Genomic DNA, 16,827 nt, shown 5'->3' with positions numbered 1-16,827 from the left:
TACAGATCTTCAGTGTAATCTTGCCAGAGCTAAGCGTTCAGAGTTGTAGTCATGTTGGCTTACAGATATGTTGACTTGTTGAAAGGTTCCTCATCTTTGTTGTTGAACTATGAGGTTTTAAAGGCTTGAGAGAAGTACATGTTCATCTTTTTCTCCTGACTTTTAAGTGATTATGACTGCTGTTGTGGGTAATGGACTCCAGTATGAATTCATTATTTTATGTTTACTCCCAAGGCCTATTTCCATGTTTTTCCACTTTTTATAGTTGATGCTTACTTTTTAGATGTCTAACAAAAGTCCTGATTTCTCTTCCTCATTTTCACTGTTGATAAAGCACATGTTTGCACATAGCAAAATAGCTGAAGCAGTCTAAGAAACTGCTGCTTCATCTATGGCATGGTAATGACAAACCTTGTTAGTTTTCATGGTCTGCATCCCAGTACATGGTGAAATAGGTTAGCTTTGGATTGTTGAGATGGTAACTTCTTGCATGCGGTTTGCTATGTGAACATCTGTCTTAAGATCTTCCTATAGAGCCTGGGCTGTTCTATAATAAGTTAATTAGTTTTGTCTTGAGAGATTGCTTAACAATGGTGTGAAAATTGTTTGAAGTAGCTGAATGCTGTAGTGCTGGATGTCACAAACTGAAAAGAAAACATTAGCTTTATCTTCATAGTGGGGTTGAATAGTTTGCAGTAGAAATAATTATGGCCATACACCTTTTAGAGTACTTATTTTTCATCAGACTTGGTGAACAACTACCTTGTGTACTGAGGCAAGGTAATTAGTCTAATCCAGCTCTTTTGTGTGCATTGTAGGTTCCCAAGGCAACCTTAATATTCTTAACACAGCTGTGAGTATATGCATGATCCTTTTAGATTGTAAGACAAAACTGGAAAAAAATCACATTCCCTTATGTGACATTATTAGAAAGGCTGTGGAGCTCCTTGGTGAGGCTGAGACTTAAAGAACCACCTTGCAGCTGCCTGAGCTAACTGGTTTAATCTTTCACTTTTCCCAGTCTCCCTCTTGGTGTCTCAGTCATGAGGCTGTCTCGCCTCTTGCAACTCTGCTATTCCTGTGTTTGCATTTTATTAATCAAGTCTCGGCCATTCTAGTCTTCCTGGTTAACAAGTTCAGCCATATATGTTTTCCTTATTAGTAATTACCCTGCTCCAAAGTAATAATCCAACTCCTCAAAATAATACATTTTGAGGAGTTTTTAGATGGACCATAATTCACTGAAGTGCATCATCCAACCATGCAAGCAGCTGTGCCAGCACAAAGAACATGGAGTTGGTGCAAAAGCAGAAAAGATAGGGCAAAATAACTTCTTTGTAAGGAAGTGCTAGTTCATACTAGCATAAGGTTAGTCAAACCACAGCCTCCGTAATACCTAAGCCAGCTAAAGCTGGCGCTGCTGGACTTGTTTCCACTCTTTTTCTGGCACTGATCTGATCCTGTGGTGAGTTCATTTGGGGAGATGCGCTAGAGGAAAAACTAATGCAGAAGAGTGAATGGGGTAGGGGTTTTATACCACAACAGGCCATATCCATGAGTGTCAGTCCCAGCTTAAAAGAAGAGCTCCAAATATGCTGCAGGGAGAGTGGAGGGAAGAGACCAATGTACGTGTAATTTAAAGTGACTTTTTATAGTTGCTTAGGACAGTTGGAGGGACTCGGATAGCTCTGGTGTGTACTCTTTGACTGACCAGGGATCTCCTATCTACTGCTCAATTTCATATTTGGTAGCCTGGAGTTACACTGTTGCCCACAGTAAAAAACACTTTACTCGAGTAGAGAACTCTCACTGTGGATCGTGCACTTTCAACATGAAGACCTTTCTCAGCTTTTTTAATGTTTTGAAATAGTCATGTATTTTGTAAGAGACAGAACTGTATATATTGTACCTGTTGGTTTCCGGTCATCTTTCAGTCTTGGTCTTTGCAACATGCTGAACCACCTAACCTCATAATTTGCCTACCCAGGTAGAGAGTAAATGTCTTCAGAAAAATTATAACGGCTTCCTAGGGCCTGAAATTTTTAAAGTTGCTTTTAGAGGTAAATGCCAATGTTTGGAAGACCTTCTAAACAATAGTAATTCTTGAGAATCCTACCTTGAATGTTCTCTTGTAGGATATCAAGCCTGTGGCTGTAGCAGTCACTGACTTCTTTTTTTTGGAGGAGGGAGAGAGGAAAATACCCAACTTGGTTAGCCTAAGACCAATCAAAAGAAAGCTTAGTAACAATTTTATTATACTGAACTGAAACTGGACAATATCTGATTACCTTGTGGTGCCAAGCCTCAGTAATTCTGTTATTAAACTAATAGTTCTGATATAATGCATATAGGGCATGTCCTGTTGCAAAGTAGGCTTAAAACTGTTTTGCAGAGTTTAGTTCTGCTTTGACTGTGTTGCCCAGTGTTTTGTAGACCCTTGCTAGATCACTTAGGTACTAAAACCATTTTTGGTACAGCAGATTCTGATGTCGTGATGTTGCTGGCTGCGTTTCTGTTTGTTCAGTGTACTTGTTTTCTCAGCCATATAAGTTGTCTGTAGTTAGACAGTATTTGTTGATGTTATGGTGTGGCCCTCATTGTGTGTTGGGTCCTGAGTGATGATAATAGAAAACTTTCTGGAGGAGCTCAGAGAGAAATACTCTTTAAGTATGTAATTGTCAGGGCCTTTACAGTGTGCAAATCTGATGTATTATGGTTGCCTGGAGCTGAGCAACAATTGAAGATTGACAAAACAAAAGCAAGGTTGCTAATCTCTGAGCTTCCTGCTTCAGTCTTTCTGGCTTTTGGTATTTTGATCTGAATCTAGAGCCAGTTTTGGGAGACCAAATTACAAAATACCAAAGCAGTTGAGCTGACGAATGGGATATCTATTTTTATTTTAGATTTTGAAGTTATGATCCTAATACTGTTTCTTGCTTTTTTCTTTTTTTAATAAAGGCCTAATGGTAGACAAGGTTACTTTTGGTTTCTATGTAATTCTGAGAACAGTGGCACAAACACTTGCATTCAGGGTGACTGTTCTAAAGTTTGTGCCTCTGTAATTGAGTATCCCTTTTTCATGAAGTATTGCATGATTTTCTTTTGCAAATAATGAAAACAAAGATGCTGATGGGGTAGATCTCTTCACTGGAGTTTGTACTTGTGTACTATTCTGTTTCTAGGGGTTTTCTGTACCTTTTCCAATCCTGAAAGAAAAATAATGTGATCTCTTCCAGACTTACTCAAACAGTCTATATAAAGATATGTAACTCCAGTTTTAAAGATGGTATGCAAATCAGTTCTTGATTCATACAGTACATACCTGAAACTGCTTGGTCCAAGTAGTGGTAATATTTAAAGGCTTATACTTGAAAAAAAATATTTTTACAGTAAGTCCTTGAAGAGGAAATACTTATCAACACATTCTGTCTCAGTTGGCTCTTCAAAAAAACTGGTTGTCTTTCTGGGAAAGATAGCAGTCTCAAACAAGCTGACTTCACTGGAAAGCCCAGACCCAACCTCCTCCTCCTCAGTCACCACAAACTTGCAGTTGGAGGACTCAGAAATGACTCACTCAAACTGAAATGCAGTGTCAGATGCTTGGTGAGATGCTGCAGCTCAGCACCACCCTCTTGTGCAGCAGCTTGAGGCTGATGCAAACTAGGGTTTCCCTGCTGCTCTTGACACTTTCCCTCCCTCTGGTGATAATAAGGGTAGCAGAGGAGGATTGAAGAGAAATTTTCTGGCATAATTATTCTTTTGGGTCTTAAGCAGAATTGTCAGATTAATGAGTTTTCTGTCTGACTCATCCTTCACTTTCAATATGTGATATGTAAACCAACCTTCTTCTGTGCTTGCACAGCGGACAGGACCAAACAAACAAGAAAAGCTTTCTGGATATTCCCCCAGCCCACAGAAGACAAGTGGTAAAACTAACTTAAAGAAACAAAATCTTAGTGCTTTTTAACAAACACATGTACCTGCTTGCAGGCAAAAAGCACTGCAACCACTGTTTTCAGAACCTCTTGCCCATTTCTATGGATGCAGGGAGTTCCTGATAGAGCAGTTTCTCCAGCTGTTATTTTGGGTTCAACTGATTCAACAATGCTGCTTTCCCTTTCCTACCTACAGCTGCAGGCAGTTGTAGCTGGTTATTTCATTTGAGTGAGCAATGCCCTTCGGGGTATGTTGGCTCAGGGATGTTAATAGGGTTCAGATGTCTCTGGGCTCACAGAATCCTGCACTCCTCATCCCTCCTCAGCTTGTTCTGTTGCAGTACATCAAAGCAAAACAGTATTGAAATCTTGAGCATCTTGAATCTTGCTAGTGCTCTACGCCTTTTTCTTGGTGGGAGTGGGGTGGATTTTTTCCTTTTCCACCACATCTCCCTGTACCATGTGTCAGGGTTCCCTCCCCCCCGCCAGGTACAGTGATTATTTGTGGTTGGTAGCAGTGTTTTTAGTTCACTTTTCAAACTAATTACTCTTCAGACACTATTTTTGTACTTGCTGAATCTTTCAGAGAAGGTATATTGCAAGTTTCTCCTTGGAAGGTGTAATTTGGTAGGATATTTTTAATATTCCTCTCTTGTTGAGGAAATCTCCAAGGCTTTCATATTTAAGTCATCAACTTTTTCATTTTCCTGTGAATGACTTCCTAAGGTTTTTTGGTTGAACATGACTTGCTTCACACTTACAGGCTGAGCACCTAAGGATTTACTGGAAGAGCATGAAAGCAGTGGTTCCTCCTGCGTGATGTGTTGATCACCTGACAGATGAAGAAGGTCCATTGGGATGTGAACAGTGGTGACTCTTTTACAATGGGCTTGTTCTTGGTAACTAATCTGGAGTGATGTGCCTGAGGTCTTGTCCACACCATTGTAAATGCCCTTCAAAATGCAGTGCCTCTTTCCTGATAAGCCACATTTCTAACAGTTCTGCAATAGAACATATGTAATGCCTGGTAGTTTGGAGGGTATCTTTGTCCCGCTGAAGCGGCTAAGCCATCCTTATGTTATTTGGCATGTAGAAATGCTCATTTATCTACTTGTCTTAAGAGGCATTAGGGGCAGAAAAACATTCTTGTTTGGCGTTGTCACCAGATACTCTACTATTCTTGTGGCAGCATAATGCTGAACAAAACTTCAGAAATTAATTTTATTAAGAATGGAGGGAGTTGACAGGTATAGAAATATGGCTAGCTGGCAGACAGTAATTCAGTCCCTTAAGTAGCTGTTGCTATGTGCCTATGTTTACCTCAGAAGCCAGGCTAAAAGTAATTTTAACAATACTTCTTCTAAAACTCAGGGTTGAAGGGAGCCTGTGTTACTTTGTTTACAAAGTGGAATTAAAATGTGATGGTTTAAATCAATGTGTGTTACTTTTTGTAGTTGAGTTGGCCAAGGGTGTAGACATCCTTGTACTCAGCTGGTAGGAAGTAACACCTTAACCTGAAGTAAGCTGCTTGCTTTTGTGTGTGGTGCCATGGGACCCCTTTCTGGACTGAAGACAGCAACCAGGAGATCTGTCACATATAAGCACATAACTAATATTTTAGGGTTGCTTATTCTTCTGTCAAACTCTTATTCTGACCAATATTAGCCTCTTAATAAGGAAAAACGAAAGGAACCTGGATTGTCTGTGTCTTGCTGATACTCTTAAAATATATATAGCCTGTTCCTTAAAAAAGCGGGGGGGAGGTTTGAAATGTTCTGTGAACATTGGACTTACTGGTCAAAGTATTGGAAAAGAGTTAACTTGAGAGTAACTCATTTCTGACATGGCAGAAACTCTTTGAAAAACATGCATGTGTCTGACAAAACTATCTTCCAGTTAGTTTTAGCCAAGCTTTCAGATATATCTAATGTCTTAGAGCTTGAGGTACAGTGGACAAAAGCATCCAGTCCCACTTTCTGCATTTGATGTTGTTTGGGGTTATTTTGCCATAATGGCTCTTCCAAACTGAGGCTTCAGAGACCATTTTTTTCAACAAGCCTGGCAAACCAGGAATGAAAATGCTCAGCTTTTAGACTCCTTGAACATAAAATAAACAGTGTGCAGTGAGTCACAGCACCACCACTGCATAACTGAGGGGAACTTGCAATTTTTTAATATTTTAATGTTTTTTTTAAAAATAGATGAGTCAAAAGATTGCTATTTTTTAATTTTACTTTATTTTCCAGGACAGAACAACTGATTTTGTCTGATTCACCTGTCACTTTGTGAAGTGTTTCCTAAAGCCTTGAGATCCTGTGCATTTACATATATTTGCTTAAATAATGCAAGGAGGAAAGTGCTCTGGAGAATCTGACTGGGGCTTCTGGTGGAGTTGGCAGGATTCGCTGTTGCACTAGCTACCACTTTGACAGCACCCCCTGTGAGCAGACAGCTTTGCAGGTACCTTGGAAAGGCATGTTAAATGAAATGGTGATAGAAATGCAGTCAAACAAATCTAGCCTAGAGCTCTGCTCCTAGGCCAGTCATGCTGGCCCAGGTTATGGGCAGTGAAATCAGCTATTCAAAGCCTGCAAGCTGACTGATCAAATAGAGGTGCTTATCATGTGGGTGCCTAAAGCTTTAGGAAGATAATTGCCACCAAAAATTTGAATGAAACAAAAGATAGTGTAAGATTGCTTCAAAGCTGAGTTAAGCTAACAACCAAGGGAAACTCTCCACAACATCATTAATCACCTTTAATTTTCCAGGCTATGACTGCAGAATAGTTGCATTGCCTTATTGGAAATATTTTATATTTCCTGTGTGAATATAAACATCTTTTACATAAGTGACATTTTCCTTGTCACTTAGCTCCAACACTATGAAACTGAAGGCATTTAATTAATCTTGTTAACTTTCCATGGTGATCTACTAATGAACTATTTCAATTATTTATTAGCTCTTTTTTCTTTTTTCCCCTCCAAGGGGCACTTAAGGTCAGGAAGCACGAAATAACTAACCTGAAGCCAGTAAAGCTGCAGCGTAATGACTTCGCTCCTAAAGATTTCCAGAGATCTAAAGCTGACATTGCACCTTCCCTCTCTCTATCTGGAAGGGGAAGAGGGTGTATCCTAGGACTGAGGGGAATTTCCTTTGGGGGTTTACATCGTTTTGGGACAGAGCCATGGTTCTGTTTTCTGACTGATTTGTTAAGTGAAGGCATGGCTTCATCCTCAGCATGAGCAAATGTGATGGAATGGCAGTGCAAGGGGGTGGTCCTGCCTAAAACCTCGCCTTCCTGCAGGCACGGGAGAGCCCCTCTGCCGGCAGCATGTCCTGCTGAAAACTAGTCCTGTCTGGAGGCAGGGAGGGAAGAGCGGAGATAGGACAGGGATGGGACGTGAGCTGCTTTTGTTTAAAATAATGAACAAAATGACTTGGTTCTCCTCGTGGCTTTTTAACCAGTGGTAGGAGCAGTTAGTGGGCAAAACAGCATACTGGGAGTGGGGCTGTATGATTGCTTGCTGCGGAGGAAAGGCGAAGTCTCAGTCTAAGCCAGCTGTGAACCAGATCCTGGGCTGTAGTGGTTTATCTCCCTGCCAAGTGACTTTGAAACTTGGAAAGTGTTAGTTCTGGTGATGGTCAAGGGGAGGAGCAACAGAAGAAAAAGTGAAATCTCAGTCAGCTGCTTCTTAAAGTTTCTGCTGCTATAGGCTTTACCAACAGACTTAATCTAATAAGTTGGTTTATTCTTGAGCTTGTTGTCCTCTAGCAACAGACACCAAATTCTGATCAAGTCTCTTCTAATTAGCTTCACCCCTCTTAACACTTAATCAATATTGCGTTTTCTATGTCATGAAAAGAAGTGGTAAAATCTGATAACTCTGATATTGCCAGTTTAAATACCAGTCTTTTAGTGGAAATTATTCTACTTTTTTCAATTAGTCCTCTGATGGAGACTCCTTCCTGGCATTATGTGAGACTGGAAGTCATCTTTAAAGAAAAGAAATAGTATCCTTTTTTCCCCATGCTTAGAGTCTCTTCCCATCTATTTTTGAATGTGTATCACTTACACCTCTGTGGCTGTGTTCCTTTCCAGTCTAGGGTTGTGTCTTAGTAAATCTTTCCCCTGAGGGACAATTTATGCTTACTCTGAATAACAGTTTGCTGGATAGGCAATGCTATATTAGCTTGTTTGCATCTACATGTCTTTAGGGAATCTGACTATATGGTCTCAGTAGGAGTCTTGGAAGCTTTAGCTTGTGGTCCGGTTTTATATGTTCCTTCACTTTTACCTCCTTTTAGCAGCAGTTGTTGGTCTTGGTCCCATTCTTTCCTTCCTTTTTTCACTGTCCTCAGTATTGTACCCTTGGCCAAGCTGTTTAACTTATTAATTCAACAGGAAAAATATCTTTTTAGGGAGAAAGATATTTTTAGGAAATTAAGTAATTAGTTTCTGGTGGGATCTGGGCCAGTGAAAAGGGGGTAGGCAGAACTGTGTGGCAGGGTGCAGGGGGTAGCTGGGCAATGAGTCTGTCCCCTCGCAGTGGGAGCAAGCTGTTGGGTTTAATGTCTTGCATCCTTTCAGCCTCGTTCTTTTCAGTTTTAACTTCACTCATATTGGGTACATTTGCAAACTCTCACAGCAGTGCTACTCTATAGCTGTCTTCACCAAGCAGCTATAATATTTACATGGGCAAAAAATGTAAGAGGACTCTATTTGAAATGACATACGTTTTTCTGTGCAGCTACAGTTCACTGCTGTGTATTTTATATGGTACATCTAGTAGTTAACTGGCTTACTAAAAAAAAAAACTTCTGCATCTACTGATGTCCAACACAACGTTTTAATTTGTGTCTTTGTTCAGAGACTGACCTAAGTCCCTTGTCTCTGCCACTCCAACAAAAGATGTGCTTCAAATTCAAGTGGTTTCTTCCCGGAGTAACCTATTTGTCTTTTCTTATGTGGTCTTTCTACTAAACTGTGTCCCATCAGTACAAATTGTAGCACATCAGCAGCACTACCTGTGGTATACCCTAAAGGGATAAATAACTCTTATCAAGCCCTTCTCAACTGTGTCTGTGGTTTTAATAAAAAGAGGCCCAGTTCCTACTGCTTAGTTTATGCTGGCTCTAGTATTTGTCTGATCATCCAGTAAATCAATTCAGCTTGCTAAAAGACCAGAGACTAACCTGGCAAAAAGTCTGTGTTTTGGGCTTTTGTTTTGTTCTCATTTCTGCTGGGTTCATAGGCTGAACCAGCTTGCTTCCTGATCGAAGTGGTTTGTAGAGAGGGGAAGAGAAGGTGAGACTGTTCCCACTTGCCAAGTGGCAAACCATGTAATTTGGCTCACTGTGAAGCAGAAGGCTGGAAACCCACAGCCTGAGCTGATCTAACTGCTGGTACTGGTTGGGTCGGTCTCCACCAGCTGAGCTCAACAAAAGGCCTGTCAAATGAGGGAGATGTAGAAGTGCTGGATCCGACTGTCAAGCTGGCTTAGACAGCCACAGAGCTACAGCCAGAGAAGATAAGCAAAATTAACACTGTAGTGCTGCATTGTGTTGTGAAGTCTTTTGCGTTTGAAGCAGTTATTCTGACAAGGTTATTTTTACTTTCTTATGCTGTTAGACTTCCATACATCAAACCTGATACCTGGCAGTACTTATGTACTAACGTGCTTTCAAGATCAGATTCTAGGCTATGCATGAGTTTTGATGCACCCACTTTTGTGCAAATATTCTAGCTCTTCCTTTTCTCTAATGATGGCATGTCTCAGTGTGGGCTTGAGGAGTCTGCAGGGTTGAGTTGATTCCACATAGGACATGGGCATCAAATACCTCCAGAGTATTCTGGACCTGTTTCTGAACCAGGGTGTTCTGGTTTGTTTTTTCCCACTTCCCTTTCTACCGTTGTTTCTGCAAGAGTTGTTTCAGTCATGGCTATCTACCTCAAATTTTTGTTCCCCCCATAACCTGGATGTTATCTGATACCTTAGATCAATGAAATACTATCATCTGAAGATCTCCAGAGAGAACTGTGACTGTATGCATGCGCAATGTTCTTGGGACATGTAACACTCTCCAGCTTTCTCAGGCTGTGGCTGAACTAGCCTATCTCATTTTGATGTTATATCATAAAGAATTTTATTGTGATTGGTTTTAACACTGCCTCCTCCTTTCAGCATTTTCTACACAATGCTATTGTAAGAGCTATTAATGCATGTCATAGCTTTGAGTAGTAGACTTGAAGGAGGTTTTTGGACAAGAGTTTTGATGCTTGGCTCTAGCTTACTTGTAGATAGCACTGCGAAATGCTTGAGAACTTTCATTTTCTCTACATAGGTTAAATTTTGTACTTGAATTCAAATCTTGGATGCTAGCTATAGTTTGTGTTAGGTGTCACTAGTGCCTTGCTTTCCTATGGTTCAAGAAGCCTGGAAATGTAAGGGTTAGTAGCAGCTTTGCAAAAGGTACCAAACACTTGAAATTTAGGTGACATAAAGTATGTCTGACTGTATGTCTGTAAAATGTAAATGTATTGGTGGTGAGGTAGACAGCTACTTTTTATGTGCAACAAAAGAAAATTGTAAATACTGCACCAAAAATGGAGAATGGCATATTCGAATACATCCTTGTAATTTCAGGGGACTTAAAACACAATCGGGGTCTTGGCAGATGGCCAAGGGCACAGGCGGCTGCTGGAACTCTTCCAGCTGCTAATGGACTGTGGATTCTGATTAAATTTAACTGTGGCCACTGAGTCTTGGTCTGCATGTTTCTGTATGTGTTAAAATGTATGTTTTTCTAACTATTACTATTTCATTTAATCTATTTAAATACTTAAAGGCAGCTCTGCAGTATCATGATGACATGGATCTCTCCTGTATGTTAAGCACACTACAGATTGAAACACCAGTGTATGTGAGTGAGAGGATGCAGTCCACTGCATCACATTTTCTAGGGCTCTACTATAAAAACTAGCTGTTATAAAAGCTTTAAAATATTTTTGTGTTGGCAGCCTCAAATCCTCCCAAGAAACACTGCTGCATTAGTTATATGAAGTCTTTTCTATTATTAACATAATTAACTGGTTAAAAAAAAATAGAATATAGCAGAATTGTGCTGTGGTAGATGGGGCCTTTGACAAGATTTCAGACTTGTGCTTTGGACACAAGCCTGCTGGATCAGTTGCCTGCTCATCCATTTTACTACAGCTGAAATGGTTGCAAAGAAAAGGAATGACAGGGCGATCCTCATATTTCAAGATATGTCAGCGTAGGGCAGAATATATTAAAGCAAGGTGGTAGGATGAGGTTATTCTTTTAATTTAAGCTGGAAGAAATGGGGAATTTCTGAAACATCAGACCCCAAAGAATAAATACATAAGAACTGCTAGGCTAATGTCAAAGACAAGTTTTAGTTCTGCAAGTGTATTCCTGTTTAAATACTTACAAATGCTTTTTACTTTGATACCACAACTAGTTTGGGAGAAAGAGAAAGTACATTACTATAGTATTTGTATGAGTGCTGGTATGATCCTACAGAGTAGGTGGCTGTGTATTGGGTTAGTTCAGTTCTCTACATAGAAATACATTAGGGTTTGGGGTTTTTTTGCATTGTGGGTTTGTCAAGTCAAGGAGTCAATCTAATGGAATTCAGGAGCAATAAAAGGTGAGGTAATGCTTTCTGGAAAGCATCTTAGACAATTGATGCAAAAACATAACTGCATAAGTGTCTACAAAAATGAATGGCTGTGCCTCAGTAAACTTCTTGAAAGAATTGTAGATGAGAAGCCTTCAAATAAGGCTGCATCTGTAAGAAATAGAAGTCACCCATCTGAATGATTTGAGAAACTCTTTAGGTTCTTGGTTCTTGCTTAGGTGTGTTTTGTTCCCAGCTATTAATATAACATTTTACAATACAGTGACATAACTGTGGTGATGTCATAGATATGTTTTAGTGTCTTTGAACTGCCCTTGTCATTCCTTCAGTATTACTAAATTCCGCAATAAAATTTGCGATGTCTTAGTGCGCTATTACATATGCTGTGTTATTATAGAGGTCTGAATTTTAAATAATGACTATTTATGAAAAAATTATGGGTGTGATTCATTGCTGCATTTCTCTCTCCAGTCTTACTTTTGGTCCTTACACCGGCTTCCAGTTAGCTTTGCAAGTAAGTATTGGAAGTGAACAGGCAGAAGCCTATTTATGTGTAGCCAGGCTTCTAAGTTCCTGCTAAACTTCATGATGTTTCTGATGAGACTCCAGCAATGCTCACCGCATTATATCTTTAAGCAAGACTCCTGTGTCTCTACTATGCATTTTTTTATGCTGAAGAGATGAACCAAGACTGTACAGTGAGGGGCGGCTATTGTGTGCATTATAGTACACTGACTCTTACAGAAATGGGAATGTGTATTGTGCAGAGGAGGTAGAAAATTAAATTATCTTGAGACTAAAGCAATTAAAGCTAAGGCTAAGGGAGGTAAAACTAGGAGCTATGTTCTGTCCCTCACTGAAAAAACACAAGGTTAAGTGACTTGTTAGTTATCATGATGTGGTGAGTGTTAGATACATTTATTTCAGTGTGTTTTAAAGCTGATGTTCTAGTCTGAAGAAATACTGAATACTTCAAAGTCAAGTGTGAACGTTAGTTGGATGTTCAATATGCCAAGTACTAAAATCTTCTTTTAAACACTGAGGTTTTGGGGGAAGACTAAAGAAATAAAAATCAGATTTATTTCAGTGTTTCTGAACTTCCGTTGTGCCTTGTAGGTAAATCAAGGTCCTGCCTTCACACTCTGGAACTATGAGGTAAACTGTTTTGAAATGCATTAACTGCATTCTAAGCACCATTATTCTAGAAATTGATGAGAACTAATTCTATAGCTAATGCAAACTTAATGTTGTGGTGTAAATTAGATTCATCTCTTTTTTTTTTATAAGTAGTGATGCACAGTCTGCAGCCTGTGGTTAGGAAAATGAATAAAATTAAGACTGCGTGACACCATTCAAGTCTCTCTAGTTCCTGTAGACTTTAACTGTTGTTCAGCACAAGTTTTGTTTTATACTTTGAATTTAACTTCATAGCCTTTCTTATGCAAAGGCCTTCTATACATAAGATGATAGTTACTTGTCACTGTAACGTGTGTGCGTGATATATATGAACTAACACCTGAAATGGGGAAAGAACAGTTGTTCTTGTAGTTGTGTTAATTTTTTCAAGCAGTTTCACCTACCTGTCAAATCAGAACTGACCCTTTTAAAGCTGTCATGAGGTGTCAGGTAAATCTAACAGGTCCCTGAGTGAATAACATAAAGCACTCCTCTGTTGTGCTAGCATTGTGAAGGAGCAGCAATTGTCTATTTAGGATCATTTAATGCTTCTTAACTAAGTACAGTTTCTTAATGTGCATCTGATAATTGTTGAAGATGTTTTTTCTTCTTTGTTTTTAAATCCTGGATTTAACTTCTGTTTTGAAAACATAACTTGCAGAGTCTTCCCCCATTAGAGTGCTCACCTAAAAATAGAGGGGTTCGCTTCTCCAAGATCATGATCACTTCAGCTTGTGGAGCATCTTCTGTTCTTGCATGTTCTGCCTTCAGAATTTGCTGTGAAGGGATATTCTCCAATGCATGTGTAGTCCATTACCTTTTGGAAAACCACTGGCTTGCATGAAGCAGGGCATTTGGCTAGTTTCACTCCTTCCTATCACAAAAAGCACCAAAAAGAACAGTGTCATGCCCAGCTCCCAGTCTGGCTTCTGCTTTTCCTTACAATATAAATCACTGGGGGAGAGAAATACCAACTTATTTAGTGGTAGCTGGAGGAAGCAAGCTTGATGGAGAAATACCTCTAATGTGTGGGTATTTCCAGCTTTCTCTATGTAGCATGCTTTATAATTTTGAAAGGTTAAATTTGCCTTTTGTCTGATCAGAGCATTCATGTTTTAAAGGACACTTACTGCAACTATTTCCTTACTGATGCAAAATGAAAGCAAGGTGAAGCTGAGCACGGAAAATACATGAAAGGAAGATGATATTCTGTAGCAAGTGGCTTAATGTGTGTAGTGTGCTCATGTGGATCTGGCTATTCTTATTCAAAATTGTGTAAACTTAAGCATAAATGCAATAAATAAGTGTCTGTATGTTTTCCTAGACTTATAGAAGTGAGTTCTTCAGCCGTTTTTAGTAACTTCTGAAAATCCATTCTCTTCAATCATCCCACCTTTTCGCAACTATTGGGGAAGATATGTTTTATCAAAAATGAAGTACTCCAGTTTAAAATTAAGTTTGGGGTATGTGGCTTCCTTCTGTTTGTGAAGATAGGAAGGGGACCTAAAAAGCAAACAAGCTGGAAAAAAAACCCAACCCTTTAGCCACAACTTTCTCTTAGCTGTTGCAGTTGGTTTCCTCATGCACTAAGTAGTTCTTGACCTTATGAATATTCTATAAGGGTTGTATTTTTTCCTCTGTGCTGGGATCTGTAGGTCTTTGCAGTCATTTCACTTGTGAGAATGCCGGCATATAGAGTTGCATTGAAATAAACACTCTATTATGCATGTCAGGCTTCTGCTTGATGAGTTGAAATAGCTACTGTGACCCCAAAAGACTTACTGAAAATACTTTTTTTTTCCTTGCTGTGATGTATGTGGAACATGCAGTCAAAAGTAATATTTGCTTGATAAGGCATCTTAAATAGGACTTCTTATAAACACAGAACTCTTTACAAGGACTACACTGAAACAAATGAAATACTGAGCTATGCTCTTCTCCCCAGTATAGCTATAAAGTTCTTTGCGTTGTATGAGTTGTCCCGGCTAGTATGTAGCAGTACCGCTTATACCCATGACATTTACTGTGTGCTGCTCACATCCAGTTACTCAGTCCATATATCTAACCAAAACAAAAACATTAAGTAACTTACATATCAGTTTTAGTCATAAAATACCTTTGTGTGTTTTACTTAAATTACTGATTTATGCAACATATCAACTGATAAATTTGAAGCCGTTAGAGCAATCCATTTTAAGTGTTAGCAAAAATTCCTGAGGTGCATGGGGGCCTCACTTGCAAAATTGTATATCTGGGACAATACATATGAAAGGATTAGGCTAAAGATAAGCAGTTACTAATTCCTTTAGGAAATGCTTCAGCTCACAATCTGTATAAATCTGATCTGCAGACTTAAATATGGCAAATGTGTGCTGAAAATGGTCTTAAGTCTGCTCCCTCCTGGACTTATCTGTTTAAATCAAGACCCTGAGTCCCTTGATTCATTAATTTTTTTGACCACTTGCCTGCTGTTGTACAATGCTGCGACTGAGTCTTCTCTGCTTGAGGCTTGGCTAATGGATGTATGGCTGCAAAACGAAGAGCAGTGCTGTCCTCCTAGGGTCTGTGGCACCCTGGTCAGTAGTAGGAATGCTGATAGGAGGCCTTGTGTTGGAAGGAAAATGAGATTCTCGGACTGACAGAGAGATGATCTGGGTCTTGGCAGCTGTGAGTGTTGAGCACCAGTGGTTTGACAGCAGTACTTGATTATCAGCCAGTAATTAATGTAAGAAGTTCACCTCAGCTTGAGCTGCTGTGCACTGACTGCTTCTAGTGGAAGCTGTTAGTTTAGCACTAGCTCTGGTATCTTCATGCTGCATTGCAGCTTCTGGGGCTTTTTTACTTGTATTGTGGTGCGTGTTGTTTGGTTGGGGTTTTTTTATGTTAGTGTTCAGACATACCAAAAAGGATGATGGAGGTATTTTTCATGCCTTCATTTCAGGAGGTTGAAAAGAACGGTTCTGTTCATCTGCTTTTGACTGGTATACTCAGAAATCTTTACCTCTGTATTTTAAAGCTTTTCCGATTATGATAGAACTTCTCCAAAAGGCAGAAAGCAAGAAAAGAGCATGGCTGCCCCCCCTTCCATACATGAAACTTCATACGCAAGGATAATTCCTCAATATCTTTGTCCCTCTGTAGGCTCTGCTTTTGCTGTACTTCTACTGGGGAGCTTGACTTTGGCTTCCTCCAAAGCTGCATCTTTAATGAACAGAGAGAAAAATAGGTAGCTTGATCACTTGTCTAGGCATAACCTATTTGATTAAAAGAGGAACAGGTCAGACTTTCAGTTAGTGCAACAACCTGTGTGTTTATGAACTGACTTACCTATATTCTCTTCCAGCTGAATCTTTTCCGTTCCCCTACAAAGGGATTCCATCTTCCCCTTATCCCTAAACTCCTGTATGGCTCCAGATTTTGGAGTCATCAAATACTTGAAATGAAAATACAAGCTAGTGCTTCTGTACCTTATCCCACAACTGTAAATTCATCAGTATTTGAAAGCAGACATGTATTTAGCCCATCTGCAAAGAACTTTTTAGCCTAAATGTGATAGCATCAAGATAATACTAATGCTTGTAACTAATCATATCTTTGACCACAAATGCACTGTTTTGTCCTGTTATGTTTGAAAACATGTGTTTCCCAGATCAATCTTGTTTCTGTATAAACCCTTTCGAAGCCTTTTAAACCTAATCTTGATTTACTGTTTGCCATGTATGATCGATGTAAAGGCACTGTCTCTCTGTTCAGAGTGGTTCACAAGTAGCAAACTGCTGCCATGCCCTTGTTTACAAACACAGACTATTACAGGAAGAAAATAGTGTTCTTATTTGTGAAGGTGTAGGTTGTCAGTAATCCACATGGACCCTGTCTACAAGGATATGTCAATTGGTTTGAGTTTATTGACTTTCAATGAACTACTCTACAGTCTGGATGATAAAGTTGTGGGGGGTTGGGAGGTTTTAAGTTGATGGGGGTTTGGTTTTTTTAATTCACATATAAATTACTCATGTGGAAACTGATTTTATTCCAGTGCTGGTATCTTGCAGTG

General features: G+C 39.5%; 1 protein-coding gene across 4 annotated transcripts in view; it reads left to right on the top strand.

Annotated features, from left to right (window-relative positions):
- PIP4K2A (phosphatidylinositol-5-phosphate 4-kinase type 2 alpha) overlaps positions 1–16,827 on the top strand; it is a 114,068-nt gene that overhangs the window by 6,400 nt on the left and 90,841 nt on the right. For 2 of the 4 annotated variants that reach the window (XM_082318402.1, XM_082318403.1), the window contains one exon: positions 4,699–4,834. The exons of the other annotated variants lie outside the window; for them this stretch is intronic. In XM_082318402.1, the coding sequence (XP_082174528.1) occupies positions 4,775–4,834 (60 nt within the window). In that variant the 5' untranslated portion in view covers positions 4,699–4,774. The remainder of the gene's footprint in view (positions 1–4,698; positions 4,835–16,827) is intronic. 4 annotated transcript variants of the gene reach the window in all.

The sequence above is a fragment of the Platalea leucorodia genome, assembly GCF_965183815.1.
Source record: "Platalea leucorodia genome assembly, chromosome: 1".
Classification (NCBI taxonomy): domain Eukaryota; kingdom Metazoa; phylum Chordata; class Aves; order Pelecaniformes; family Threskiornithidae; genus Platalea; species Platalea leucorodia.
This window is presented reverse-complemented; position numbering and strand designations above follow the sequence as displayed.